Source organism: Camelus ferus, chromosome 21 (assembly GCF_009834535.1).
Source record: "Camelus ferus isolate YT-003-E chromosome 21, BCGSAC_Cfer_1.0, whole genome shotgun sequence".
Lineage (NCBI taxonomy): Eukaryota > Metazoa > Chordata > Mammalia > Artiodactyla > Camelidae > Camelus > Camelus ferus.
In genome coordinates, this window is record NC_045716.1 from 18,761,599 (window position 1) to 18,789,547 (window position 27,949).

The 27,949-nt window shown below is 51.2% G+C and overlaps 2 protein-coding genes and 1 pseudogene across 7 annotated transcripts in view; 1 reads left to right on the forward strand and 2 right to left on the reverse strand.

Moving 5' to 3' along the window:
* Window positions 1–27,949, reverse strand: part of KCNJ9 (potassium inwardly rectifying channel subfamily J member 9) — a 50,645-nt gene that overhangs the window by 15,711 nt on the left and 6,985 nt on the right. Inside the window, exons 1-3 of one of the 6 annotated variants that reach the window (XR_004313947.1) lie at window positions 6,579–7,236; window positions 6,304–6,372; window positions 5,625–5,839 (exon numbers count right to left, since the gene is read on the reverse strand). Coding sequence is in view for 4 of the 6 variants with exons in the window: in XM_032463931.1 (XP_032319822.1) it covers window positions 6,579–6,685; window positions 7,244–7,258 (122 nt within the window). In the remaining 2 variants the exon portion in view is untranslated. The other 5 variants (XM_032463933.1, XM_032463934.1, XM_032463931.1 and 2 more) reach the window with 5 other exon arrangements.
* Window positions 109–27,864, forward strand: KCNJ10 (potassium inwardly rectifying channel subfamily J member 10). The gene is made up of 2 exons (XM_006178258.3): window positions 109–246; window positions 24,707–27,864. The coding sequence occupies exon 2, from the start codon at window positions 24,707–24,709 to the stop codon at window positions 25,844–25,846; it is 1,140 nt and encodes a 379-aa protein (XP_006178320.1). The 5' UTR covers window positions 109–246; the 3' UTR covers window positions 25,847–27,864.
* Window positions 11,092–11,890, reverse strand: LOC116658814 (annotated as a pseudogene).

Consider the following 27,949-nt stretch of genomic DNA (forward strand, 5'->3'; position numbering starts at 1 on the left):
TCCCTCCATTCACGCAAAGTTTGGCTCTGCGCTGCGGAGGGAGGGGGCGGCCCGGCCCGGCCCAGCTCTGCCCCCGGCCGGCCCGACCCCGGCCCCGGCCCCCGGACAAGCCCTTATCTGATCCCAGCTCCGGGTTTAAGAATCCCGGCCCTGCCCGTCGCACAGCTCCGTTCCTCACTCCTGCCCGCCCCGTCCGTCCGTCTGTCCCGCTGCCCATCCGAGGGGCCACTCCACCCCGGATCCAAGGTAAGACCCTGGCCCTGATGAAGAAGTGCTGCCGCCCCGGCCGGGGTCCTGTCCGTCTCACTCTCCAGAGATACCGGAGCCCCCAGCCCCTCGGTTCCTACCCTGGCTGGCCTCAGGGTTCCTGTTCCCCAGCCTCCCTCCTTGGGCTGTCCCAAACGGACCTTTCTGGTAAGGGCTCCCAAGAAGGGAACTTTATCTAAGCTGATCACTTCAGCACTTTAGGCTAAGGAAGGAGATTTTCTAATGCCCCTTCCGACTGGGCAGAACTACAGCTGCATCACAGACCTCCAGCTAATACAGTGACTACCACATATAACCATGCATCCCCCCACAGGCACTCCAGACAGCGCCCCCTCTTCCCAGGATCATCAGGTTACTCCCACTCCCATGCCCAGCCCCTCCCCATACAGTGACACTCACATAGTGACACTCACTGATCACTAGCTCACACATGGGAAGAAAACACCTATAGCTCAGGTTAGGGAGATGTAGTAGCCTGAAGTGACTGGGATCCTTGCTGGCTCAGTTTCTTCCCTCCATTCCAACTTTCCTCCCACATCAATACACCTCTCCGCATTACTAACCCTCCCCCACCCCCCGCCACCGGCTGTTTCACACTGAGCTCCCCAGGAAGAGAGCAGCAGGGCCACCCCTGCTAGAGTAAAGACAGATTGGGGTCCATAACATCCACCCTCCAGATGAGATGCCCTTTTCCCATTCCATCTCCCCACCAGGAACTAACCAAGGGCACCTGTGTTAGGAAAGAGATGAAGGTTGGAACTTCCTGGTTTGGGGGAGAAGAGCTGAGCCTGGGGTGGAGAGAAGGACAAAACTGGGGGAAAGTGGGAGTAGGGCCTCTCGTATCTTGAGATCTCGTTCTTGTTAATGAAATGCCCCAGGCAGAGTGAGGCAGATGGGGAAGAGGGGGTGACTAAGAAGCTAGTACAAATTTGGACCCCAAAGGAGGCTTAGGCTTAAAGCCTGATTCTGCTGCTTATTGATACAAATTTTGGCTAAAGATTTTTGGCCCATCTGCCTTGGCCATTGTGTTTGAGTTTTTTTTCTCCACCAGGACGGCTTTAGGCATTTCTAGGTGGGAGGGAGATGATGATGGGAGGTTTGGTGTCCTTCTGGGAGGAGTGACACTTGTTTAGGGGTGAGGAGGGCCTGGAGTGGGGATCAGGAAACCAGCCTGAGGAGGGACCAGCAGCTACCACTGAGTTCCATTTAGTCTCATCTAGAAAGCCTCTCCCTAATCTCCAAGGACTTCTGTTCTGTTACATGTTCCTGGAATGATGGTGGGCACCATCCCGTGCTGAGGGGTAGGGCTTGTTAATTCCTCATGGTATAGGCTGGGTATAGGGGGACCAAATGTAGAAGAAACCAGGTGTCCTGGATTATAGCTAGTACTTCAGGGAGGAGGAAACGAGGGAGGAAGGGGAGGGAAGGCCTTATGCCAGGGAGAGGGGCCAGGACTGGTGTGTGGAGGCAATAGGCATGGCCCAGGCAATGCCAACTCCTTTCCCCCGCCCTCCAGTCCTTTGGTGGTGGTGGCGAGGGAGGGAGAGAGGGGGTGTTGGGGGGTGATCTGGGCCAGTCCAGCCTCCCAAAGCCCTTGCCAACCTGGGTCCTGAAAGGAGCTGCTGTTTTCTGAGCCATCCCCCACCCCCAAACCGGAGCCGAGCAGCCAACTTGTCTCAGTGGATATCAAATGGCAACGACTCCTCTGAGTGGAGGGGGTAGGGGGGCAGGGTTATGGTCCCATTCCTTCTGTGGTTCTAACACAGAATCCCACTGCTGCCCCTACCCTGAGGGGAAAAAAACCCCTGTCTCCTCAACATCTGCCCCACATCCAGTCTATGGACCCATATCTGGGGTGGGGGGATTAGTTGTCTGCCCACCAGCATCCCTGTGCCCCACTGAACAGCCGTCCCGTCCCCGCACCTGCGCCTTTGTGCATGAGCTCACTTATAGCTATGGTTTGGTTGGCTTGGGCTAGAAGGGAAGGACCTGACAGAAGACCCAGGGGCTTACTTCCCTGGTCCTCCCTAGGGACCAGAGAGGCTGGGACACGTGGATCTGGGTGGGTCCAGATGAAGTCCTCCGGGGCCATGCTGGGATTGGTGGAATAAGTGGTTTAGGGCTCTAGGGAGTGATCATGCAGAAAGACGTACTCTTTTAAAGGAGAAAAGGCTTCTTGTACCTTTTAGCAAAATGCTTGGTTTCTGCACTAAGGACAGACGATAGGCAGAACCCCCTGACATCGTTGGGGAGGGAAAGAGACATTGAGCAATGGAGCCCCTCAACTTTCCTGCCAAGGGTTATTTAAGATGGAAAGGAAAAAACCTCCTCTCTCCCTCCCCTCCCCGGCCTAGATTCTTCTCTTGCCTGACTGGTCAGTGCTACTGTCCGGGCTGAGGCCAAACTGTCCAGGATGGTGGTGAGGCCCTGGAAGGGGCAACGAGAAGGGATAGTTTAAGGCACACTGTTCAGATGAAACTGCAGAAAGATTAGAGAGATGGGAGATTTGGGAGCCACGTGTTTAGCACCCAGTGAAAGGTGGTTGGCAGGGACATCTCCTGGGAATCAGCTTTCTGAGTGTCTTTCCCACAGACTGAGTTCAGTGCTTGTCTCCCTTCACCCAAATTTAATATATGGGTTGCCACCATTTTCATGGAGACAGTGCATCTGGGTGGCCCCTCTTCATCCCCTCCCCCCATCAGAAACTTGAAAGGGCAAAGAGAAAAGGATTATGGGAAAAAACACTTCCGTGGGTGTCTGCCAGCTGGGAGCTGGATTTGAGGTGGTGGGGAGAAGGGAGGGGCTGGCTCTGGAATGCAGGAGAGAAGTCAGAACTGAACGTGTGGCCTGGAGAAAGAGGCTGGAGAAGCATGGGACTTGAGAGGACTGAATGAGCATTCAGGGCTCTAAAAAGGTGTAGCACAGTAGTGGACATGGCCATCCTGCTCCTCTTCCAATGGCAGAAGACCTGGGGAGAGGGTTGGGGCTGCAGCTGGAAGGACTTAGGTTAGATCTCAGGAAGCACGTCCCAGGAAAGAAAAGATATCCAAAGCGGAGATTGGGAAAAAGAGGTAGGTCACCTTCTGGTCCTAAACAAAAACAAAAACCTCAGACCAAAAAAAGCCCATCATTACGGCTTCTGAGGGAAATTGTGAAGCTCAGAGAACCACAGGGATTATTGTAACAATTGTGAAGAGGCCTCCTCTGGAGGGAAGGTGCAACCCCGAAGTGCTGGCCCGGGGCTCCTTTCTGTTGCCTCAGAGGCAGAGGCAGAGTGGTTAAGAGCACAGTCTTAGAGCCAGACGCCTTGGGTTTAAAATCCTGGTTTTACCACTTAGTAGCTACACGTCTCCTCCTCCTTACAGTGGGGCTAATTCTAGCTGTGGATTAAAAGAGTCAGTATTTGTAAAGGGCTTGAAATGGTCACCACGTTCAAAGTAAGTGCAGTCGTTGGCTGTTACGGTTCTCCACCTCGGTGACTCTTCCTACTCCATCATCTTTCCTGGCTCCTGGGCCTACCCCAGCTTTTTGCTGTGGCTTTCCTGAGACCTGTCCTGGGTCTCTCTCCCTCCACCCCTCTGGAGTTTGGGAAGGGGAGAGAATTATCAAGTTGTTTGACATGAAGTTCCTGTCTTCATTCCAGCAGGCTGGCCAGTGCCTGAGCCTGGGTCTTCATGCCCCTGACTCCTTCTTTCCAGGAGTTTTCATCAAGCAGATGTCCTATCTTCAACTCAGATTTGATAAATGTGAACTGAGCTGTTGAGCTTCCCTAAAATAGCCTCTTTCCCTATTCTGACCAATTTAGCCAAAGATGCCAGCTTCTTTCTACCCCCACATCTCACCCTGTCCCAAGGAGTCCCAGGTCGCAAGGCCCTTCCTGCCCTCCTCCCTGCCCACGTTTCCCCTGCAACTTCTCTCAGGTGTGGGAGCCCCCATCGGCCTGTCCACCCCATGAACCTGAATGCCCACAGCAGCCTCTTTAATGACCTTCCTGGCTCCAGCTTGTCTTTCTCCTTGATTCCCTCCCTTTACTCCACAGGGAATTATCTCCAGCATCATCATCATGAAGCATCAGTTATATCTTGCCCCTTTCCTCCCCAGACATCTCTGTTGGCTTTCAGGTGAAAACTTGCAATCAGAGCCTTCAAAATACTTTATAGCAGCCTTTCTCCACCACCTTCTCCAGCACCCCAGTCTTTGGAGACTGCCTGATTCAGACCTTGCTCCCAGGGAATAAATCCCAACTGGCAATTACAGAGCCATACTCCTCCTGCTCTGGGCCCTTACACAGGCCTAGCCTCCAAGTCCTGCCCCTCCATCCTCCTGTTCACCTATCTGCTCTGTCATCTTGGACCCCTTCTCCTCAGCTTCCTGCCTGTCTATGATTTTGCCCTGGATACGCAATGCAGTGGTAATGTTAGAGGGGACATCCTGTCCCCTTCATTAACAGGGGTTCCTCTAGGGTGGGGCTCAGACTCCTGTCAGGTGGCGAACTCCCTGAAGCAAAGGCATCTCTTTCCTCCCTGGACCCCTTGATTCCCAGGGCACAGAGTGTCTACTGACCAGCTTGACTCTAGGTAGGAAACCTTTCTGGTGGCTAATTCTAGGCAAGGACCCTAACTTTAGAGGCTTAGGACTGTCCTAGGCTAGGGTATGTATAAGACCTTACTATCCAACTCTCTAGGGAACCTCCAGAGAAACTCCTCTCTGACCAAACCCCCCATCCTGTGGGGACAGTTTCACCCTAAGATTATAAGCAGCAGACCCTAGAACTCCCAATTTCCAGTTCTTTAAGCACTGCTGGCCCAAACATAAAAGTCCATGTGGGTACCACAGAACCCTCCTCTCCTCACCGGGGAGGTCTGCTCCTGCCCCGTGCTGCGTTTATCAGGGGCATCCAGAGTGGGAAAGGGGGCAGAGGTCGGAGTCCAGTGTGGGACAGCCCCATTGTCATGGGCGGGGGGCTTGCAAGCTGGGAGACATGTGGGGATAGCTCTCAAGTGGGGTGTAGGCTTGACCTCTTAGTATTATAGTCTCCCTGGGACTGTCCCCTCAGCTCCACCCCTGATCCTAGTCCCAACCATAGACCCGGGCACATACCTTTTCCCCACATCTAAATCTCCCTGGTTGACCCTCTGATTAAAAAGACCTGTGCAACTGGCAAGAGGAGGCAGTAAGGATGTCTGAGTCTAAGGCAAGTGGTTCTCAAACTTTTTGATCTCAGGACCCACTCCTTCACATCTTAAAAATTATTGAAGACTCCAAAGAGTTTTTGTTAATGTGGGTTATATCTATTGATAAGTTAGAAATGCAAGTTAAAATATGTATTAATTCACTTAAAAATAACAATAAACCCATTTTGCATGTCAACATATGTGACGTATTTTAATGAAAAACAGTTCTTTTTAAAAATCAACAAAGAAAAGTTTAGTAAGTGGTGCTGTCTCATATTTTCACAAAGCTTTTTAATATCTGGCTTAATAGAAGACAGTTGGTGCCTCATATCTGCTTCTGCATTCAATATGTTGCAATATCGTATTGCAGTATAGCTTCTGGAAAACTCCACTGAACACTTAGAATAAAAGTGGAAGAAAAGCAAATAATATATTAGCATTATTATGAAGATAGATTTAATCTCATAGAGCCTCTGGAAGGGTCTCAGGAGCTCCCAAGACTCCTGGACCACACTTTGAGAATTACTAGTCTAAAGGAACCCCAGAAAACAGTTTCAAAAAGCCCAGGGGCATCTGAATATCCTGGTTGATCTCCCTCAGCTGCCCATGGTCTTCTCCATGGTCTTCTGAATGTTTTCACTAGGGAGGCAGTAAGGAGTAGTGGTTAACCATGTGGGCTCTGGAGACAGACTACCTACTTGAGCTTGAATCTCAGTTCTACCATTCAGTAGCTGTGTGATCTCGGGCAAATTACTAACGTCTCTGTGCTTCAATTTTCTCATCTATAAAATGAGGTTTAAAAAAGTGCCTACTCTTTAGAATTGTTGCGAATTAGATAATGTAATGCTAGAAAAGGGCCTACCTTGGTGCTGAATAATGTGAACTCTTATTAAATTCCAGAGCCTTGCCCCTGAATCCACTGCCCCTGGGCCTAGAAGGCAGAGTGATGCAGAAGTGACTGTTTCCACATTTGCAGATGGGGGTTTTGGGAACCAGAGAGGAAAAGTGACTTGTGCGAGGTCCCAGGAAAAGTTAACAGAGTTGTCTTAACCCAGGAGTTCTAGCCCTGCAATCTCCCCACCAGACATTTTCAGGGGGGAAAAGCCCCAAGATCCTGAGAGCGGGAGCAGATCTTACCTTTCCCCCAGCAATCCCAAGTGTGGCATCCAGGGCCAATAGCAGTAGAGCAGGAAGCCTTGAGTGGAGGGCAGATAGCAGGGAGGACTTCCTGACACCAACAGCAACTGAACAAGGAGAAAGCAAGTCAGGAGCAGACATTCCTAAGCCCAGAAGGTTTCCTCTGTCTTGCCTTGTGGGGAGCAGTTCTGTCAAGTGGCCCCAACCCTCTCTCCAGAGGACTCCTGGCCCAGGGCAGAGGAGGTCTGTGATTGGGCAACGCCGCTTCTCCTGCGGCGCCCCTTCCCTGCTCACCGCCTGCAGCCCTTTCCCAGATCTTTTCCTTCTCTCAGTTCTCCCAACACTCCAGGCCCCGGTGCCTTTCTGCTGGCTCCCCACCCTGCCCTTTGTGCTGTGACGCCACAGGCAGTACCGGCACCGTGGGAAAAGCAGCAGGTCCAGCTGAAGGTGCTGGGGGACGGGGGTGGGGGTGGGGGTCCATGGCCAGGAGGAGAAAAGCCTCTCCTCACTGCATAGGGAAGGGGATGAGGCAAATGGGGGAGACAGACAAACACACTGGGGAGGAGCTAGTCCTGGTTCTTTGGCCTGTCAGCCAAATCCCCCTGAGCTGGGCTGCAGGCACCACCTTATCAGAAGCCGAAATACCCCAAACCCTGAGCACACACCCTGAGTAGAAGCATTCCGGAGCGTCAGATCCCACCCGCAGCCCCCAAGCCTGCAACTCAGAGACTTGAGGGGGCTTAGGTTTGAAACCTTGCTCTCTATGGCTCCGTTTTTCCTCTTCCACCCACACCGTTCCCTTGAATAGATGGTAAAACTGAGGCCAAAAGTGGGTGGGCTCAGACTGCCCACTTGCTTCTTTCCAGAGCCCAGCCTGGGACAGAGGAGCCTGGCCTCCCACAGACCCCCATTCCCCCTCCCTCCCAGTCCCGTGGCTTTTTCCACTTAGAAAGTCCTTTCTGGCAAAGTGGCAGGGTTTGGGGGCCCTGGTCTAGTCTTCTTCCCCTGTCTCCTGGGCAGTGCCCCCAGGGGAGCCCCTGTGGGCTAAGATCTCTTCAGTCTGAGTCGTGCCCCATCCCCTGCCTCCACCCTCGAGGCCAGCACCCCCCCAGCCCCAGCCCCTGGGCTGTGGGACAGGGAAAGGGCCGAGGGGCTGGCTCTGCATACTAATGTCCTGCCCATTGTCAAAGCCCCTTTGTGCCGGAGAACTCCATTGAGGCGGCTCCGGGGCGGGCACAATGGGGGCTCTGTCCCCGAGTTCCCCCAAACAGTCACCTGCTTTCAGAGCCTCCCCCCACCACCACCCCCAACCCGCCCAGTGTCCAGCAGGCCCAGCGAGAGCGGGGGAGTGGGCCCAGGGCCAGGGGGGATGGGCAAGAGGCAACCCTCCCTCCCTGGGCAGGCTGGGGGGATGGGCCCACGGAGGGGAGAGGCCCCGGCTCGCAGGGGGCAGGGACAGGCTGTGGATGGAGTTGGAATGCAGGTTCCGTGGGGCCGGCGGAGGGTAAGGGGCACTTGCAGCCTGCCCACTCCTCGGTTCCACATGCCCAGCCGCCGGGGCCGTGGCTGCCCGCCTCTCTGCCTCCTCCCACCGCAGGGCTCATATATGCAGAGACACACAGGCACACGCTCATGTATGCGGCCCCACACACGGCTCCCATACGCACGCTGGAGCGGATGTGCCCAGCCCAAGCAGGCCGACTCACGCTCGCAGACGCCACGCCCCCCTCCACCTTCCACTTGCATATGCACCTGCACACCCGCTCTCCGCCTCCCCCACCCCTATCTACGTTGCACCCCTCCGCCAGCCTCGGGCGGCTCAGCACCATCCCCGCCCCCCACCCATGCCCTCGCTGCCCCCTGCTGCTCCAACACAGGTTATAACAAGTTTGCACTTGTTGTGACCTCGAGAATGTAGCCCTGGGGCGGGGAATGTCCTGCTGCCCCAGACTACACCTGCTTATATGTTAACCACGGACACAGCCGCCTCCTCTGAACTCTAAGCACAGCACCCCCACCCCACCGACCACGGAGAAGTTTGGGGAGTTAGGGCCTCCACCCCAGAGCCGAGCCGAGCACGCCGGATGGAGCGATGTGGGAACGACCAACCTCAGCCTGCCGGGCGCAGGCGCAGGCGCAGGGTGACTATCACTTGCACCTTCCCAGTGCACCTGGAGTCACAGCCTCTCAAGACCCGGAAAGGTAGATGGCACCGTTGTCATTTCCCCATTTTATAGTGAGGCTCTGACAGGTGACATGATGTGTCCAGGTGGCAAGACTGGGACTCCATTCTAAAGCGGAGGTCTCTTGCCTCTGGGTGTTTTTCTGGGCTTTATTTTTTTGGTGGGGGAGGGTCACTATCTGCCTCTTGGCTTCATTCAGATGACCCACCCCATGTGGGATTTTAACAGAGCTATCTTTCGCCCATCTTCCTTGGAAAGAGTGGAGGCATGTTGGCGTGGGGTAGGGAGAACAGGTGCAGGGACTTTATATAGGATTCTGGGTCTAGAAAGAACCTCAAATAGGTCACCTTGACCCTAGACTGCCTCTGGGCAAGGTGAGCCTACTTCCTTTTTTTCCTACCTTCCCATGGGACCCCACTCTGCTACTGACCCGATCCCTGGAGAGAGAAACCCCATGGCCTTCTCGGCTAGAGTTTAGCGTTTGAGATCTCTGTGGGTTGCAAGTCCTTCATGAGGCCTGGCTCTGACCATCCCTGCTAATATCCTATATCTGTATAGGGTTCTATAGGGCATATTTATGCCTCTCCTACTATTCTGGTCTGGGGCATCTTCTGAAAGTCTGGAGCAGATACCCTAAAAAGGGAAGAGATGGAGGGCCCACCAGGATCCCAAGGAGTTGAGGGCTGCCTGCACAACGGTGTGCTGGGACCTGGGGTGGTAGTTGGGGTCATAGCTGCAGAAACTCCATTAGATGGAGAACTAAGCTGATATCTGCCTACTCATCTGCAAATATTATTGAATGCTGATTTCCATGGTGTTTCCTTCATGTCAGAATTGCAAAGATTCTTGCAGGACCCTTCTATTCCTCAACCCCACCGCTCACCTAGAATGCTCCCTGGCTGGTGGCCAGATTCTGTTTAAGCCGCCTCACCCATCTGTCTTCCTCCATGCAGGGGCACACCGTCCCCCAGCCCTTATGCTCTGGTGTGGGGCTTCTGTCTCCAAGTGGCCCTTCACATGCCCCTGCTGGAGACAGAGGCCTGCACAAGGTACTTCAGCCCCTCCAGCTGCACTCAGGCAGTGAGTTACAGCAAGGGGGCAGCCAGTGAGACAGCCTCTGAATCTAGTTCTGCTTTCATGCCACCGCTGCCCCTGGCCTTCTCTTCAAATGAGGGTGTGGATAAGGAGTCAGTAGAAAGTTGGGGAAGGGGAGAGGGATTCCCTCCCGGGTGATGGTGGACCCCCTTCGGCTTCTCTGTGTGAGGGTCAGAGGTTGCTCTTCATACATGGAACCTGAGACACAAAAGGAGAGGAGAGGACAGCTGTTGGGGAAGGTGGCTCAGTTCCCTGAATCTGTGTCAGAAGCACAGGGTGCCTGTGGGTCTCCACCTCCACCAAGGGCAAGAATAAGGATAAATTGCTTGGGCAGCAGCACGTACATTTTGACTTACCAGGAGGCATTTCCTAGGTATAAGGGATCACCAGACAAAGGGCAAGGACAGAGAGAGGTAGGGCACTCACTTCCCCTGATAAAAAAGAGAGGCCCAGTTTAGTCACCTACTGAACAAAGGCCGACTGGCCTGGGAGGTAATTCCCAAGGGGTTCAGCGCCCCTGCGGGCAGTGGGACTTCCGGCTGTCTCAGAAAACTCCCTTGACCAGTTTTCACAGCCCCTAGCAGAGAACATTTTTGAATCTGTCCCCTCCCAGTGGACCCAGTATTTGCTCTTTCTTCTAGCTCTTCTGGCTGGTGTATTTCTGGGCCAGCTGCTGATGGGAGGAGCACGCTGCACACCTCTGGGCTGGGGCTGTGGTTGGATGGGGAAGAGCTCAGTGGATGACACTCCAAGGTTGGCCCTTCAGGACCCCGGGGTCCAGAAAGGATCTTGGAGGAAAAGTGAGGTTGGGATGAAGAAGAAAGCCAGGGTTATTGCTGATTCTGCTATAAGAGCACACGTGCTCCGAGCCAGCTGTGTGGTTGTGGGAAAGTACTCGACTTTTCTAGGTCTTGGCTTCCTCTTCAGTGAAAGGAGGGGACTGAACAGGATGGCCACGGGGACCTCCCAGAGCTGTCAGGTCATCAGGACTTTGCATGACAGTACGGTGGCCAGTTGAAAAGTGCAGACCTCAGTTTAAACAGGCCTGGGTTCAACTTGCAGTCGCTCCTTCCTTTCTAGTGGCCCTCATGGGTATGTCAGCTCACTTTCCCAAGTCTGGTTTCCACACCGCTAACATGAGGGCTATGGTATTCCCCACCCCCTAGGGAGGGCAGGGTGATGCGGAGGCCCCCATGGGCATCCTCTTCAGTCCCCTCCTTTCACTATCCTGGGCTTTTAAAAAAATATTCTATTAATTTTTTTAGTCATCGCTTAGTGATTTATTCTCTTAAGGCTTTACCAGCAGCTGGAATGGAAGACCCTTCCCACCCTGACACCTTGGGTAACTAAGCGTTATCCTCCTGCGCTGCCTGCTCCGTCTGGAGGACCCGCACAGCAGTGCCTTATTTCTCGAGGTGCTCCACAGTTGATGGGGGTACCTTCAAGGCCTCACTCATCCCTCAGTCAATCACAAGGGCCTGCACACCCTTCTCGACAACTTCCTGCACATCTGCAGGCTGCACACCAGGGGAGTGCTCAGTTCCTGTTTCCCTCCAGCCCCGAACCCGACTTCCCCCTGGCCACACTTTGCAGTCCTTATAGATTTTAGCAGAGCCTTGTACTTACATTTGCTCCCATGAGAGGGAAGCAATTTCAGGGGAAGACTCAAGGAACTTAACTCATCTCCAGTGCCTTCTCTCCTCGGAGTTGCCACCCCAAGCGGTTCTGTGCTTTACCTCTCACCCTGCCAGCTGCCTGGAGCCACCAAGGCTGAGGGCAAGCAGGAGGGCAAGGGGCCAAAGGGCATGATGGAGGAACTGGGTACTATGCAGCATCCTTCACTGAACAATTTTTCCACCTCTTGGCAGGTTGAACAGGTTTTGGAGGGAGCTTCATCCTGGGAATTATAGGGAGGTAGGTTGAAGGAGGTGGGTTGGAAGCCTCCTCCAATTCCCGAGCTGTAGTAAGTCCTACCCCATGGGTCACTGTTACCCCGGAGAAAGGAGAAATAGGGCAGGGGGTTAGCTGGGGCATCGTCAAGCCCACTGGGGCGTGGAGAGGCAACAGAAGTAATGGTCCATGGGATTTGGAGGCAGATGTTCTGGCTTTGCCATTAAATAAGCTTCAGCAAGTGACTTTACCTCTCTGAGCTTTAGTTTCTCTAATTTGGTAGATATTTTTCTTTCCTCTGCAAAGTCGGCTAATAATAATATCTTATATTTGCATAAGGACCTCACAGGTTTCACAGACTTTATCTCATGTAATCCCGACCACACAATGGAAGGTTTTATTACCTCCTTAGGTGAGGAAACTGAGCCCTGGAGAGATGAAGAGATTGACTGAAGTTCCCAGAGCTAGTAAATGGCACAGACCAGAGTGGCAAATAGTGGGAAAGAAGAATAAACAGGGACCCTTGGCTGGGACCCAGACATGCCAGAAAAACAAATAGGTTTCACTTGGAAGGCTAACTGAATTGAATGGAAAAATGGCTCTCTGTACCACTATGTTGAGAAAGATTCTGAGGCTCAGTGAGGAAAAAAAAAGCACTGTGATGAATTAGTGGTATCTGTTAAGGGTGGGAGGTGGGGAAATGATGACCCACATGCAGTATGGTTGACATCTCTAGCCCAGAATCAGCTCAGGGATTTCATGTCTAAGTCCTTCCTTGATACTAATCAATTAGGTTAAATTCAAAGGCACCAGATTTCTGCCTTCAAAAAGCTTGCAGTCTCTCAGGAAGGACAGAGGAGTGCTATGTTGATGATGTGGCAAAATGTCCCCAGAGCGTAGAGGGTGAGTAAATATTTGGAGGGCATTCGAGGCAGAGAGAACTGCAGGGACAAAAGCATGGGGACATGCAGGAGGTGTGCAGGTCATGTCTTAGAAGAGCAAACAGTGGTTCTCTACAGCTGGAAGATGGGGCATGCAGGGAAAAATACCAAAAGGAAGGGCTCTGAAAATTGGAGTGGCCTCAGATGGTGAAAGGTTTGGAATGCCATGTCTAGCAGTCTGGGTTTTATTACAGAAGCTGTAACTCATTGAAGGACGGAGAGCAGGAGCAATGGGATATCACTGTGCTATAGGAAAGCCGAGGGGGTGGAGGCGAGGGAGTTGAGGTCGTGGGCGGGAAGACTGGGAGTTCATTGTAGCATTTCAGGTGAAAGAGAACGAGGGCAGCCTCAAAGGAGGTGGAGAGAAGCCCACAAAGGCAGAACTGCTAAGACCTAGTGACCCACTGGATGAGGGGCGAGAGAGAAACCGAGGGCGACTCCAAGGTTTCCAGTGTGGGCGCTGATTGGAGGGTAGTTCTGCGAACAACAAGGGAAGCACAGAAGACTCCCTTTTGAGGAGAGAGGACTTGAGTCTGAACACATTAAAACTAGGATCTCCAGATAAAGGGAGTCTGTAAGTACTGGATGAACTGGGCAGATGTGAGGCGGGTGGACTCCGTGGGAGTGGTTGACACAGCTGGGGAAGGGAGAGCGGAGTGGTTAGAGCTGAGAGCCAAGGGTGGGTCCCTGAGAAACACCAACAATTCAGGGAGCAGAGAGACCAGAGCAAGAGAGATGGACCAAAAGTAAAGAGCCAGGGAGGAGAGAACCTGGAGGACCACGTCAGAGAGTGACAGTGAGACTCTGCACATAGTACTGACCCCATGAAGTGCTCTTACCTACGTGTGCTCGGCCAGTGCTCCCAGCACTGCGCAGAGGTAGTTATTATTAGGCCCTTTTTGCAGATAAAGGAAATGGTAACTCAAAGAGTTTAAGTGATTTGCCCCAAATCACAAAACCTAGAAGTGGCAGGCCCACTTTAGAGTTAATGAAGGTCTCCAAAAATCAGCAGGTCCCCCACCACATCGCAGTAAGAGCCAAAGGAGAGAGTGTCCAGAACGGACAGGCTGGTCATCAGTCTCACATGATGTAGAGACCGCTGGGGTGGAGGACTGAGCAAACGCCCTTGGATTTGATGATCGCTAGGTCAGCTGTGACCTTGGAGGGAGCCTCCTTCTGCCCTAACTGCCACCCAGCATGGCTGTGCGGATCAAGGGGAATTGCTTCCAATGTGCTCTGGAGAATGTAGAGCCTCACAGTCTGATGGGGCTGATGCTCTTGCTTCTATTGTTATTAAATATCAGTAGATCGGACCACTTACTATTGCTAACATGGGACTTTTTTTTTTTTTTTTTTTTGAATTGGCAACTTCATAACCTAACAATATAAGAAGTGGGCTAGGTCAGGGGTAGGGGCGAGGAGGGTGGGAGAAAGCAAGCTGCTCAGGCAAGGGCGGTCCTCTGGGGCTGGGGAGCCCTGCCCCCTGGTGGTGGGGAGGTAATCTTCAGCACAGGGCCCAGGGGCAGATGCCTGGTGAAGCTTGAAGTCTCCTCCCTTCCGCGCACTCTCCACCCATCTGTAGTCTTGCCAGCTCCCTCTACTGTAAGTGCAGCTGGGCACAGGGGTGAACTCTCCTGAGGGGGCTCTGTCTGGAAGAATACTGCTAACGTCTAAACCAGGGTGATCTCCTCAACCAATGTCTTTGGGGATCACTTAGGTTCTCCCCCTACGGAGAATCTCAGAAGCCTGGGCCAGGTGGTGACTGATCAGAGTCAGGGCAGGCTGACACAGGAAGAAGAGATCTGAGCAGACCTGTGGGTCATCGCCAGCCTAGCCCCTCTGAAATCTCCCCCCGTTGTCCTTGGGAACCTTTCAGCATCTGAGGTCTTACTGATAACAGCAGAAGAACAATAACAACAGAAGTTACTTATATTAATGCCTTTGCTTCCAGCTGTATCTTAGTACCTGGACTGACTTTTCTGGCTCTTTGGTCGAGGTGAGGAGGGATGGTTGAACATCTCCGAGGAGATGTTCTTTGGAGGTGAGGACCCAGATGGGGCCAGGCCAGGAAGCTCTCAGTATTGCTGGAAGTGGGGCTCAGGAGGCCGTGGTGCATCTTTTGTCCTCAGTTGAACTCTGCACAGTGCCAGGCTCCTCACACAGGACCAGGATGTGCAGCCCTGTGGCCCCAGACAATGGGTAGGAGCAGACACTGTGGCCGGATGGTGACTCAGAGAGGGAGTGTGCTGGGGAGGGGTGTGGGATGGAGGGTGGGGGGACAGGTGCATCAAAGAGGCAGTCCCCGTTTGCTGTGTGTGCCAGGAAGTCATCCCTCCTCTTCAGCTGGGGCAAGGGGTGGAGGTCCCTGAGATACCCTTCTCTGGGCAGTTCTCTGCAGGAACAGTGTTCCCTTCTTGTAGGGGACAGAAGGCACGGCCTGGGGATTGGGGTGGAGGAAGGGGCAAGGGTCCTGATCAGCCCACACTGACAGGGTGGGGTGGTGTCTGGACAGAGAACATCTGACATGGCCCCACCTCTGTGTTCCTCCCTCTCTTGACCAGAAAACACACAGTGGGGTCAGAAGGGCCAGACGGAGGTCACAGGCTCCCAGGAAATGCTTTGAAGGCTTTTATCCTTTCTTTTGATCAGACTATGAGAACTTTCCAAACGTTGACACAAGGGAAGAAAAGCCTATTCTTCCTTGGGCCAGGGCCTGTGTCAGGCTGGGGCTAGAGGATGGGCGGGAAGGGGAAGGAGCCTGGAGGGCAAGAGACACAGGCAACAGTGACTCAGCGGGCACGGCGGGCCCCGGACACACATGGCCCCTTTTTTCCCCACCTCAAGATTTGTGTGCATCTGGCTCCATTTCTATTTGTTTATTTTCTTTGGGGCAGGACAGGAGGGAGATTAATGAACAAAGACATAAAGTTTAAAAAGAACCCCAAACCCAGCTCCATTCTTCTCGCAACCTTGAGGCCTTACATAATCCCGCAGTGCCTTTCTTCCAGCCCTTCCTTTACACCCATCTCCTTTCTCCTCTCTTCCCCCCTCTCATTAAGAACACTTGGAAGCCCAGAAATGCTTCTTTTCAGCCCCAGTGCAGCTGATCTCCTCCTGAAGGCTTCCAAGGTCGCTATTCAAGCTGGAGTCGGTATCCACAACAGAGATAATACGGTTGGTGAGAGGAGGCTGAGTAGCTGTTCTCTCGCTCCACCAAGGCCAGTGGTGGGGGCAGAACCTGGCTACAGCTAAGCCTTAGAGACCAGCCCAGCCTCAGGTTCTGAGGCTGATCGTGCTCACGACCCCTCTGCTTATGCACGGGGTGCCCCCAACACCCCAGCACATAGCACTTGAGCGTGATGGGCAGTTTCTGGGACAGAGTCAGCTGGTACTATGATTCCTATTTCCATCCACCCATTCATTTATCTGCACTCCACAGTGATGGTTCAAGTATTCCCATACTTTCAAGCCTAAAATAATTAGATTAGTTCACAGCTATAGGCAGGAGACCCCAACACTTCATATCTTGAGTTGGATTTGACGCCTGGCTCCAATGCCCGGTTCCCAGGACTCTGGGTGAAGCTTGGACGAAACTTTCTTGGGATGGAGTCCCTTTGAGGTCAGACCTCACCACCTCATGGGGCAGGTACCAACATCCATCTTGCTGCCTGTGAACGTCTCCAGTTCTCCAGGTCTACAGATCAGGAGACGGAAGGTGTGGGATGCAGGTGTGGGACTGGACTGACAGGGCCTGGTACACAGTAGACATCTCATTCGCATTTAATAAATAAATGAGATGTAGATGGAGGAGTAAGCAGGAAATGAAAATTCCCTATAGGTCCTTTCATTCTTTTTATACACATGAATTCCTCCAAGAGCACTGGGATCACACAACAGTTAAATTTTGTAATCTTATAAAGGAAACTTTCTGTTTCCATTTCTAAAAGTTATGTCTTTTTATTGGGAATAAATAACCCATGAAAAATGGGGGGAAAAAACCACCTCCTTCTCACTTCCTAGAAACTGCCTGCCTTTCTGAGCCCATTTCCAAACCCCTAAGTCATGAAGCTCTTTTCTGGAGGGAAGAAGCAGGAAGAATAGGAGGTTGTAGGGCTTAGAACACCTCTACTAATGTGGCCTTGAGATGAGGATGGAGATACCCTGTGACACGGAATTCGAAGGTCAGAGCTGTGATTGGGTGGAGAGCATACTCTTCCTCCAGATCACCACTTCCAAAATCAGATCTCCAGGAAGCGATATGGGAGGCTGAAGAAACTCTGAGGGGAAAGGATGATCCAGACAGATGTGGAGGGAGAGGAAGGACAAAGAGGACGGTGAAAAGGAGGGCAGAAGCGGGGAGACACACTTCAGTAACAGCCGGCATGAAATGTGAGATGGGCCAGCAGGGCAGTGCCGACAATAGAAGAGATGAGAAGAGAGTGGGAAGCAGAGCCCGAGAGATGGACACGGGGAGGATAAAGACCTGCCCTGCGAGCCTGGGAGGAGCACCGCGGTGGAGCAATCACACAAAAAACAGCACCACCGCCAACCACCAGATACACCCTGGGTGTCCTTGCCCGTGAACTCTTCACCCCTGGCTGGCTTCTGCTGGCCCCTAACACGCTCCAGGTGTCATCTTCTCTGCTTGCTGAGTGTCGGATTTGCAACGTGAAGGCAAATTCACCATAGTATTAACCTGAAGCTACAGTGGCGAGTGCTTAGTAATGTGGCCAGAACGAGGTACTGACCTCAGCTCCGCTGCTCATGCGTTGTGCCGCCCGGGCTCTCTGAACCTCAGTTTCGTGAGTAATTGCGAAGGTAAAAACTCTGTTCCCCAGAGGAGTTGCAAAGACGAAATGGGAGTGCTGGTCTCAACTAGGCATTCAGTAAATGCGAGTCCCCTCCCTCTCTCTCCTTCCATTTCCCTGAAGTACGCCGTGGTCCACAGAGAAATTCACCCGGCGGCCCTGTAAAGGGCGCAGCTGGTGCACCTCGGGGAGGAGGCCGGTCTCTGCCTCTGATCCCTGGGGGAGGCACAGCCCTCCACACCCACCCTGGTGGCTGATGCCTCTTGTTCTTGTGGCCCAACCTTTAATCACAGGAAGCTGGCCACAAGGCAGGAGTGTGTCCTGGGATCAGAGCACATCATTCTTTTCCGAATTTGTCCTATTAGCCTTTCATGTGCTCCCAACACTTCGACCAAAGTGACTGGCTCCTCTCCCCCTGCTGGCCCTGCCTTTCCTCAGTGCTATCCCTTTTGCTCCTACTGCTCCCTTCCCTGGAGGGGGCTTCTCTTTGACCGCCCTCCCCCCAAATCCCAGTCTCCAAGGGTCCAAGTCTTGCCTATCCTTCAGGCTCGGTCCCAATGCCACCTTTCTCTATGAAGTCTTCCCTGAGTGAAACAGTCAGGTATGGAGGAAAAAACTCCTGGTTGTTAGTTACTGATTGCATTTCCCAGTAATAAATATGGATAATAATATTCCTGTAGGATCGTTTCAGGGATTATGTGAGTTAACATTAAAAAGTCCCCAACAACTTAGCCCAGTGCCTAGCGCATAATAGCTGCTCAGTCAATACCTGTTAGTTACCTTCCCAGCCCTGCCGCCTGGTCACCTCTCTGTCTGCAAACTCCTCCAGCTCTTTATGGACCCCTCTTCCATGGTGCTTCTTGCCCGTTTTATGGTTGCCTCCCTTATTAGATTGTAAGGTCCTCAAGGCCAGAATCTATATCCAATTCACCTCCAGAATCCCAGTGTCTTGCTTAAACTCTGGCATCCAGCAAATGTTCATTGTATAGACACATGAAAACACAACAGAAACCACATGGATCTGCCTATGCGGTGGGCAGCATCATTCCAGAAGGGAAGGCTTCATGGAAGAGGAGTCATTTGGACGAGGCTCTGAAAGATACCTTGGATATGTGGAGACAAAGAGAAAGGCGATGCCAGGAAGACTGACAAGCATGGACAATCATGTGAAAGCAGGAAAGCATCGGTGTGTATGAGAGAGCAGGCGACAGCTGGTTTGCTTGAAGTTTGCCACAGGAGAGAAGCAGCAGCAAATAAGGCTGGAGAGGAGGTGCAGAAGCAGACCACGCAAGGCTTGTGTGTCAGACTGAGTTGGACTTCTCTCTGATAGCTAGTGGACACATCATCTGTCAAACCTAAACCCAGACAGAAGGGCTAGAGCTGGGGAAGGACCTGCGACAATTATAGTAGAAACGAGAAGTGGAGTTTGGAGGCAGAGAGGTTTGGGAGGCAGAAGACCTTAATTTACAGAGTCACATCATCTCTCTGAGTATCAGTTCCCTCATTCATAAAATAAGGATCATAACCTTAATACCTCATAGGAATGTCATGAGAATAACTTTTGAAAGTGCTCTGTAAATTAGTGGATACATGTGCACTGATTCGTGATCAGAGGTGTAACCGAGGAAGAGTAATCCGGTAGCAGCGTAGGAAGGATTTAAGGAGAGAAAGGATGGAGACAGGAGTTGAGTAGGAGGCTGATGATTCAGACAAAAGGTATTAAGGACCTGAAGTAAGACAATGAAATGAAGGGCAAGAGACACAAGGAACAAATCCACAGCACGTGGCATCTGATGAATATTGAGATGAGGAAGGAGGGGAGTTGGAGGTGATCCCAAGATTTCCTGTGGTAACTCAGAGGATGATGGCACCATTAACTCTTTAGGAAATCAAAGAGGGGCAGAGGTGGGAGAAGGAGGATTCATTCACATGTGGGAATGAATGCATTTAAGATTAGGACCCCAAAGCTCCTTCAGTCAGGTTGTTCTTGCCACAGAGGGAAGATAAAGCTCTGCCCAGAGCTGCTTCCCTGCACCATCCCCAACCTGACAGGTTTTAGGAGAAGGTGCACAGCCCTAACCTGCAGCCTCCATCACTGCCCCTGGGACGGGGCTGAAGCATCCTTTCTGGTCATTTAACTTGGCAGGGTTCGCTCCAATGCCCATAGCTATTTACAAAGCTTGTTTTCCCCCTCCATCCTCCTGCAAAGGGAACAGCTGACCCAGAAAGGAGCTCCACCGGTGCCTCGGGACTTGCTCTCTCTCACCTTTTGAAAAAAAGGATTTGTAAACATCTGCAGCGCCAGCAGATCCTGTGGAAACCTGGGTCCCTGTGAGGTAGAGCCAGGCTGCAGCCCTCACTCAGGCCTCGTGTGTCCAAACAGGCTCTTCCAGTCACCCCTTTACTCGGTCTTTCTTAACAAATGCACTTGGTATTGGGGAAACAGGTGACATTCAGTCTGTGGCCTCAAATTGAAAACTCACAGATGGCAAACGATGGTAAACAAACCATTGCAAAGCACTACGATATTTTAAAATAGGAATGTGTACAAATCAGGCTTAGTAAACCCGTGCTGGGGACGGGGAGCTAGAGAAGAAAAGCTATTTCTTTGAGGGCCAAGGAGGCTTCAAACCAACAACTAATGCTCTGGCTGAGTTTGAAAGATAAGCTGGGGGTCATCAGCTGGGCCTGGAGCAGGGCAGCGCAAAAGCGGGTCCAAAGGGAGAAAGGGCTGAGACAGTGAGAAGCTTTGTGGAGCTGGAGTCCAGGGTACATGTAGCAGAGTGGCAGGACCAGAGCCAAGAAGGAGGCAGAGACCAAATCGTGAAGGACCTTGAGTGCCGGGCTCAGAGGCTGGCAGTCTATCCAGACAGCTATGGGGAGCAAACGGTCAGTTTTAGTCATGAGAGCCACAGGAGGAAGGTCCTTCCTGCAGAGCCGTCGTGCAGCCGAGAAAGGCTCTGATAAGTCCTTCATTCTGGGAAATAAACAGCTCACAAGCTCTCAGCCTAGGAAGGAAAGCTCAAGGTCGATCTGCAGACATGGAGCAGAAGGGAACATGCTGCTCATCACTGTAGGCATGGCCGGCCTCTGGTTTAGGGAAGGACTCATTAGTTCAATTTTCAGAGGGGAAAGAACGTGATTGTCTCCATTTCTGTCTCTTTGGACCTCACAGAGGCTGGTTTCATTTTCAGAATTCTTTAGCTACTGTCCCTGGTAACTGGCTGGGACTGTTTTGGGGAAACAGCACCCTCTAGAGGAAAGAGCATGTGTGAGTCAGGCGGGGCAGCAGCAAACCCTTTCCAGAACTTTGGCCTGCTCCCTTCACAGGGGCCCGGCCAGCTCTGGGGGTGGAGTGGAGCTGATTGTTTATCCGCTTCTGATTGACAACCGTGGAGAACAAAGCTGCCTGGCTGTGGGAGGTAGTGCAACAGCTGGGAGCAGCAGATAACAGCTGGAGGAGGCAGATACAAAGGCTGACAACAGCAGGCACACAGCTGGAGGCGGCAATCACAACAAAGAGGGCTACCCCGAAGCCAAAGTCTCCTGTGAGCATGAATCTGTCGCCTTAACACTGGGCTCTGGAAGCTCCAGCCTCTGTCTTCTCTGTCTCAGGGGACCTGAGAGGCCCCCTCCTGAGAACATGAGACCAGGAAAATAAACCTGCAGTACACAGAAGCAGTTGCTATAACTTAACAGTTTTGGCCCCCAGAACTGGACCTGGGTTCAGGTTCCAAATCTACTTGGAGCAAATCTCTCCGAGCCTTCATTTCAAATGATGCCTTTCCTACTTTCCTTGTGGTGTGGGGGTCAAATTATATGTTTTATAAACTTAAAATGATATATAATCATAAGACTATCATTTTGGGAACGATAAGCAAGGCTTTCCTTGGGAAAGCTCCCAAAAGCTTCCATTCCCCCAGATATGCAGAATCTCTCCTTAGCACAAACAAAGCTAGGACTCTGATGCGGGATCCCTGAAGTCATCCTACAAAGTGAGGAGGTGTGACAGGGAGGAGGCAGGCATTTTAATCCTTCATCAATGTAGCTGGAAACGTAAAGACAATCTTTCAACCTCCCATCCAAAGCTTTAATCTCCTCTGTAGAATCTCTGCAAAGCGCATGTCCAACCTGTCCTGAACACCTCCATGGGGTTCCGGAGTGACAGGGTACTCTCTACCTTTTGAGAAGCTCTTTCTACATTTGTTGCAATGTTCTTCATATCAATCTTTTTCTTGGTGGTGTGAACTCACTGTTCCTCTTGGAGCTCAAAGAACAAGTCCAAACCTTTGTTCACACGGCAGCCCTTCAAATCAAATATTCTCACATAGCCATCATACCCCTCCGATTTTCTCTTCTTCCAAGCAAACTTCCCCATTTCCTTAGCTGTTACTCATATGATTTGGTTCTGAATCTTCTCACGTCTTGATTGTTCCTTGAGACTCAATAATGCAGGTGTGCAATGAACAGAGCAGAGAAGAATCAACTGAATTATTGGGGGGAGGTGGTAATTAGGCACATTTATTTGTTTGTTTGTTTTTAATGGAGAAACTGGGGATTGAACCCAGGACCTCATGCATGCTAAGCATGCACTCTACCACTGAGCTATATCCACCTCTGTGAATTTTTATTCTAGATACTTTAATTCAACTAAAGCAGCTTAAGATTGCATTGCTTTTTTGGCAACCAGAACACATAGATAACTCATACTGGATTACTTTCTGCTAAAATGCTTAAGTTTATTTTTGTGGCTCTGCTTACTAAATCACATCTTTCCAATGCAGAATGTACTCAGGTAATTTTTGGACCCAAATATGTAACCCACCATTTATCCTTTTTGTTAGAGTTGGCCCACTCATCTGGCTCCTTATGGATCCTAATTCTGCCCCAGACCTTGCATTTGCAATCTGTCCCAGCTCTGTGTCATCTGCATAATTGCTGGCCATGTGTTCTATATTTTTGAATAAAATTAGTGTTAAGAACATCGACTAGGGCAAGGCCAAAGATAAAGCTCTCTGGTACATCATTAGAAAACTGATTCCAGGCTAGCACAATCCACTCACCAGTAACACTGATTTTTTATTTTTGTCACCTAATTAGAGAAGCATTCTGTTCCTTTTTCTCTGTCCTATCCCCAAGGACATAACGAGAGATCTTGTCAAAAATCTTGCTTAGATGCACTTTCTCTATTGAATTTCTCTGAGTTGCCAATTTAGTAACCCTGTCACAGAAGGAGATTAGGTTAGCCTGAGGTGACTGTTCTTAGTAACCCTCCGCTGGGTTCAGTGGATAACTGCCTCTCCCCACCCCCTGCCCAGGTACTCACAATGTTAATCTTCCGGTCTAGAATCTTGCTAATGGTTGGTATTTTACATATGTGTCTGTAGTTTGTGAAATGTACTTCATTTTTCTTTTTGAAGATGAAAATTGTGCTCACTCACCCACAACTTAGCAGCACTTCCTCTGTTCTCTAGAATCTGTCTTTGATTTCCCTATTCCTCATAATCTCCTATAGAGGTTTTACATCGCTTCAAGAGTTTGAGGGTCAAATGAGAAGGCACGCTAATGTGTAAACTTTAAATGGTATAGATGTGAGCTTTGTGGCAGTTGTTTCTTTTACTAATATTCCTACTACTGAGTGCTGAAGGGGGCTTTACTTGAGCTCTAGATATGAATTCTTCAAACTTCAGAATTACAGAGCTTCCTTCTTGCTCCAAAGTAGCCAAGGATATTGGAAAAGAGGCTCGCATCCTGGTCTGGCTGAGTAGTCTCATATGGATGGAAGTTCCAAGTGGACAGGGTAAAATGGGCTCCTGGTTGCCTCCGAGTATTCTTGGATTCTCATCTGTTGGTGATCTTCAATTTAATGTCTACTTGGGTGGATTATGAATGGACCCAACTAATTAAGAGTTTTCCAGGGGTAAGACCATGGGGAAGACAGGATAAGGGGGCAGTATGAAGGAGAATGATGCGATGGTACAGACTTCTCAGAATGGAGGATGTGGAGAGCCTCTCTGTGTTCTCCAAGAAGAATCAAACTCCCCGGAGATCACCTGCTCCCTCCCAGGTCTGGCCGTCAGATCTGGAATCCAAGGGCTCAAGTGATGACAATTCTTTCTCTGCTGGAAAAGTACAAGTTACTCCTTGGGCAGGGGTAGCCAGGCACCTTATATTAAGTGAACTGTCTCCTATTTCAGAGCCTTGTCCCACTTTCTACTATCAGGACAAACAGCGGTCCTGAATTTGAACTTGTGCAGACATGGCTGCAAACTAACATACACTCCCAACTCTCCTCCTTCACTCAGTCAAGACAATTTTGCCACCTACAATCTGGCATTTCTCCCAGTCCTTGGAAAAATGTTCCAGTGCCCCAAGGAGGCTTCGGCATGATGTTTCTCCTCCATTATTGCTTGTTTTTTTTTTTTTCTCAGTCCTGTCTGTGTTCTTCCCAGGCACCACCTGAGACCCTAACCCAGACTGGATTTCCCCAGATATGCAAACAGATGATGATGATGATGATAATGATTATGACCATAATGATGATAACAATAATAATAATAATAAAAGTGAAATGGGTTGGGTGCTTGGAGAATGTCCTGAGGGGCTGAAGAATGAACAGTTTCTGCTATCTTCTGAGCCTGACAAATATCTTAGTATCACCAGTGAGTGCTGACATGGAGGTAGGGGAGAGAATGGAGGAATCAAGGGTATGCGTGTGTTAAGAGGGGATTGGCCTGGAAGGATTTCAACAGGATAGTCTTTCTTGCTGATGCCATTCATGAGGGTGGGGAGGGATCCTATTTCAGAGTTAGAGATCTTCACAGAACTGGTTTTGTGGTGAATGGAGACCAGGAGAATCCTCTTTAGTCTCACTCCCACCTTTAAGGAACTGTAAACTTACTATTTGTCTTCTGTGCCTCTCCTAAGAATTACAAATATCAGATTGGTTTGCAATTGTTCGCTTACTGAACACGTATCTTTCTCACCAGGTTGTGAGTTCTCGGAGGGCCAGGATGATGTCATATGCTTCTTTGACTTACCAGCATCTTGTACCACAGTGCCTGGCATATAGCAAGTGCTCAGTAAATATTTACTAATAAAAGGACAAATGGCACGAAAATGAATGTTTCTTCTTCATTCTCACTGGGTGGTGGCTAGGAGTTGGCCGGATTTCTGCAATAACCCTCATTATGCTGTCTTGCTCTCTCCAGATGACGTCAGTTGCCAAGGTGTATTACAACCAGACCACTCAGACAGAAAGCCGGCCCCTGATGGGCCCAGGGATACGACGGAGGAGAGTCCTGACAAAAGACGGCCGCAGCAACGTGCGAATGGAGCACATTGCTGACAAGCGCTTCCTCTACCTCAAGGACCTGTGGACGACCTTCATTGACATGCAGTGGCGCTACAAGCTTCTGCTCTTCTCTGCAACCTTTGCGGGCACCTGGTTCCTCTTTGGTGTGGTGTGGTATCTGGTAGCTGTGGCCCACGGGGACCTGCTGGAGCTGGGCCCCCCGGCCAACCACACCCCCTGCGTGGTGCAGGTGCACACGCTCACGGGGGCCTTCCTCTTCTCCCTTGAATCCCAGACCACCATTGGCTACGGCTTTCGCTACATCAGCGAGGAGTGCCCGCTGGCCATCGTGCTTCTTATCGCCCAGCTGGTGCTCACCACCATCCTGGAAATCTTCATCACAGGTACGTTCCTGGCAAAGATCGCCCGGCCCAAGAAGCGGGCGGAGACCATTCGTTTCAGCCAGCACGCGGTTGTTGCTGCCCACAATGGGAAGCCCTGCCTTATGATCCGAGTGGCCAATATGCGGAAGAGCCTCCTCATTGGCTGCCAGGTGACAGGCAAACTGCTTCAGACCCACCAGACCAAGGAGGGTGAGAACATCCGGCTCAACCAGGTCAATGTGACTTTCCAAGTAGACACGGCCTCTGACAGCCCCTTCCTCATTTTACCCCTTACCTTCTACCATGTGGTGGACGAGACCAGTCCCTTGAAAGACCTCCCCCTTCGCAGTGGTGAGGGTGACTTCGAGCTGGTGCTGATCCTGAGTGGGACAGTGGAATCCACCAGCGCCACCTGCCAGGTGCGCACTTCCTACCTGCCGGAAGAGATCCTTTGGGGCTATGAGTTCACACCGGCCATCTCGCTGTCAGCTAGTGGCAAATACATTGCAGACTTCAGCCTTTTTGACCAAGTTGTGAAAGTGCCCTCTCCTACTGGCCTCCGTGACAGCACTGTACGCTACGGCGACCCCGAAAAGCTCAAGTTGGAGGAGTCATTAAGGGAGCAAGCTGAGAAGGAGGGCAGTGCCCTTAGTGTGCGCATCAGCAATGTCTGATGACTTGGTTTCCCACCTCCCCGTTCCTCCGGTCTCTTCTCCTCTTTTGGCACCCTGGGTGAGGGATATCACCCGGGCTTACCAGAGAGCCCCAGCAGCTCCCATCCTCCACTCCATCTTCTTTCATCCAGAGGCCTGCAGGTAGCGCAGGCCAACTGGAGTCCAAGTTTTCCTCCCACTGTCCTCTTCACCTCACTCCACCTCCACCCCAAGATCCAAACATCCCTTAAGCCAAGATGGGGGAAGGAGAGGGAAAATTAGGCTGAAGTGGCTTAGAAGGCCTCAGCCATGCTTGGAGACTCACATTAGGAGGACCATGCAGTTGGATGGATAGATGCCCCCCACCACCCACCACCAGCAGAAAGTTTGGTGCTTTGCAGTTGGAGCCCCCTCCCTCTCTGTCTGCCCACTTAGCAAGTTCCCCAAGGCAAGACTCTCTCTCTGATGGGCCCTTTGGATCTGTGCCCTCAGAAATATAGGAACCTGGAATCAGTTTATCCTAGAGTCTCTACCAACCCCTGTTGAAAGCAGCTAGGGTTTCCAAGGTGTGTTTGTTGGCAATTCCTGATTATAACCGAGGACCTTGGTCATCACTCTTCTCTTTCTAGTTTCTCAAGTGGACCCCCTCTTAGGACACCCAGTTCCCACACAGATGCCTTTGCTCCCAGAGATTTGGGGTTGACCCGGGAAATAGAAAGCATAGAGGCACAGACACCACACCTGCACCCAACCTGGATACATCTTCGATGTAGGGTGACTAACGCAGAGCTATTGTCTAAATCCTTGAACCTATCCTCCAGGCAGCCCTGGGAGGATCTGTTTCCCCATGTCCTGTGAATGTGATGACCCTCACTAATATGTTCCCGGGGAAAAAGTCCAGCGCCTGGGCCCTATAGAAAGATGTGAAAATGGTGTCCCAGATTACACTGTCCCTGGCTTCTCTGATTCTTTCCTGCCCAGCCCACTCTCCCCTTTGCCCCAACTTTGGAGGAGGGGAGGGAAAATGCAAGGGTCTTCCTCTCTTAACACTTATGCTCAACTAAAACTAGACTCACAGGGCACAGAGGCCCCAAGAAAGTTAAACCAAATGGGATGAGTAAATTCTCAGACTTCTAGACGACTGTATAGAGCCTCTGGGAATTGGCAATGCTTTGTTAAGATTTGGGTAGAGGCAGGATTCTGAGGCTGGCAGACACTATTCACCCTGCTACCCCTCCCAGTGCCCTTCTAACAAGTGTCAGCTATTTTGTTAGGCAACTGCTGGGAGGGAAGGAAATTATACCTCCTGATCAAGTAACCATGGACTCCCTCAGCCATTCCTGAGACTTGGTATAAAACAAGTATCAGTCTCATCTCTACTCTCCTCTGTCATTAGGCCAGTTTCAGACAAGTTAAAAGGCATAGTTTAAGAGATCAAACTCAGACCATTCCTTGTTCCCTGATAGGGACTGTGGTAGGGCTCAGGAAGGGTGTATGGGCACCAGAACTGTCTCTAAAGCCCCAAATCCCAAGAGTGCTTCCTGGTTTCATTTAGGTACCAAGGAACACTCCCCCCTACCCCAAAAGGTTTGGCATGGAGTCCCTGTATTAATCAAGTGGCAGTTTAAGGTGGACCAGCCAACTGTTACAAGCTACACACTTATGCAGAATGTGGACAAGCATTTGTGTGTGGAGCCTTACAGAGAAACACGAAATCTGGAGGCTGGACCCATGGTCACCATTTACTATAGCTTCACAAGATACTCTTACATTGATCTCTCCTTGAACTCAACTAACTATCTAAGATGAAGACCCTTCATTCTCCACTTACTGTAAACCCCACCATTACTGCCCAAGGTCTCAAGGAAACAAGAACCAGAATGACTTGAAAATCTGAAACAGGACAGAAGGTGAAGAGCCAGCTTCTGGACTCTCACCTTCATTCAATGTTACCTGATTTCTTTCAGTGTGTCAGGGCAAAAAGCACTGTGTGTGTGTGTGTGTGTGTGTGTGTGTGTGTGTATCTTCTTGTCCATTAGCAAGTTATCCCCCATCTAGTTTCTTCTGCACACAGCTGCTTCTCTCCTGAGGGAAATACTCTTCCCATTCCTCTGCTGTCTAGTC

Coding starts and splice junctions, on each gene's coding strand:
- KCNJ10 (XM_006178258.3), top strand. CDS start 24,707: ATGACGTCAGTTGCCAAGGTGTATTACAACCAGACCACTCAGACAGAA.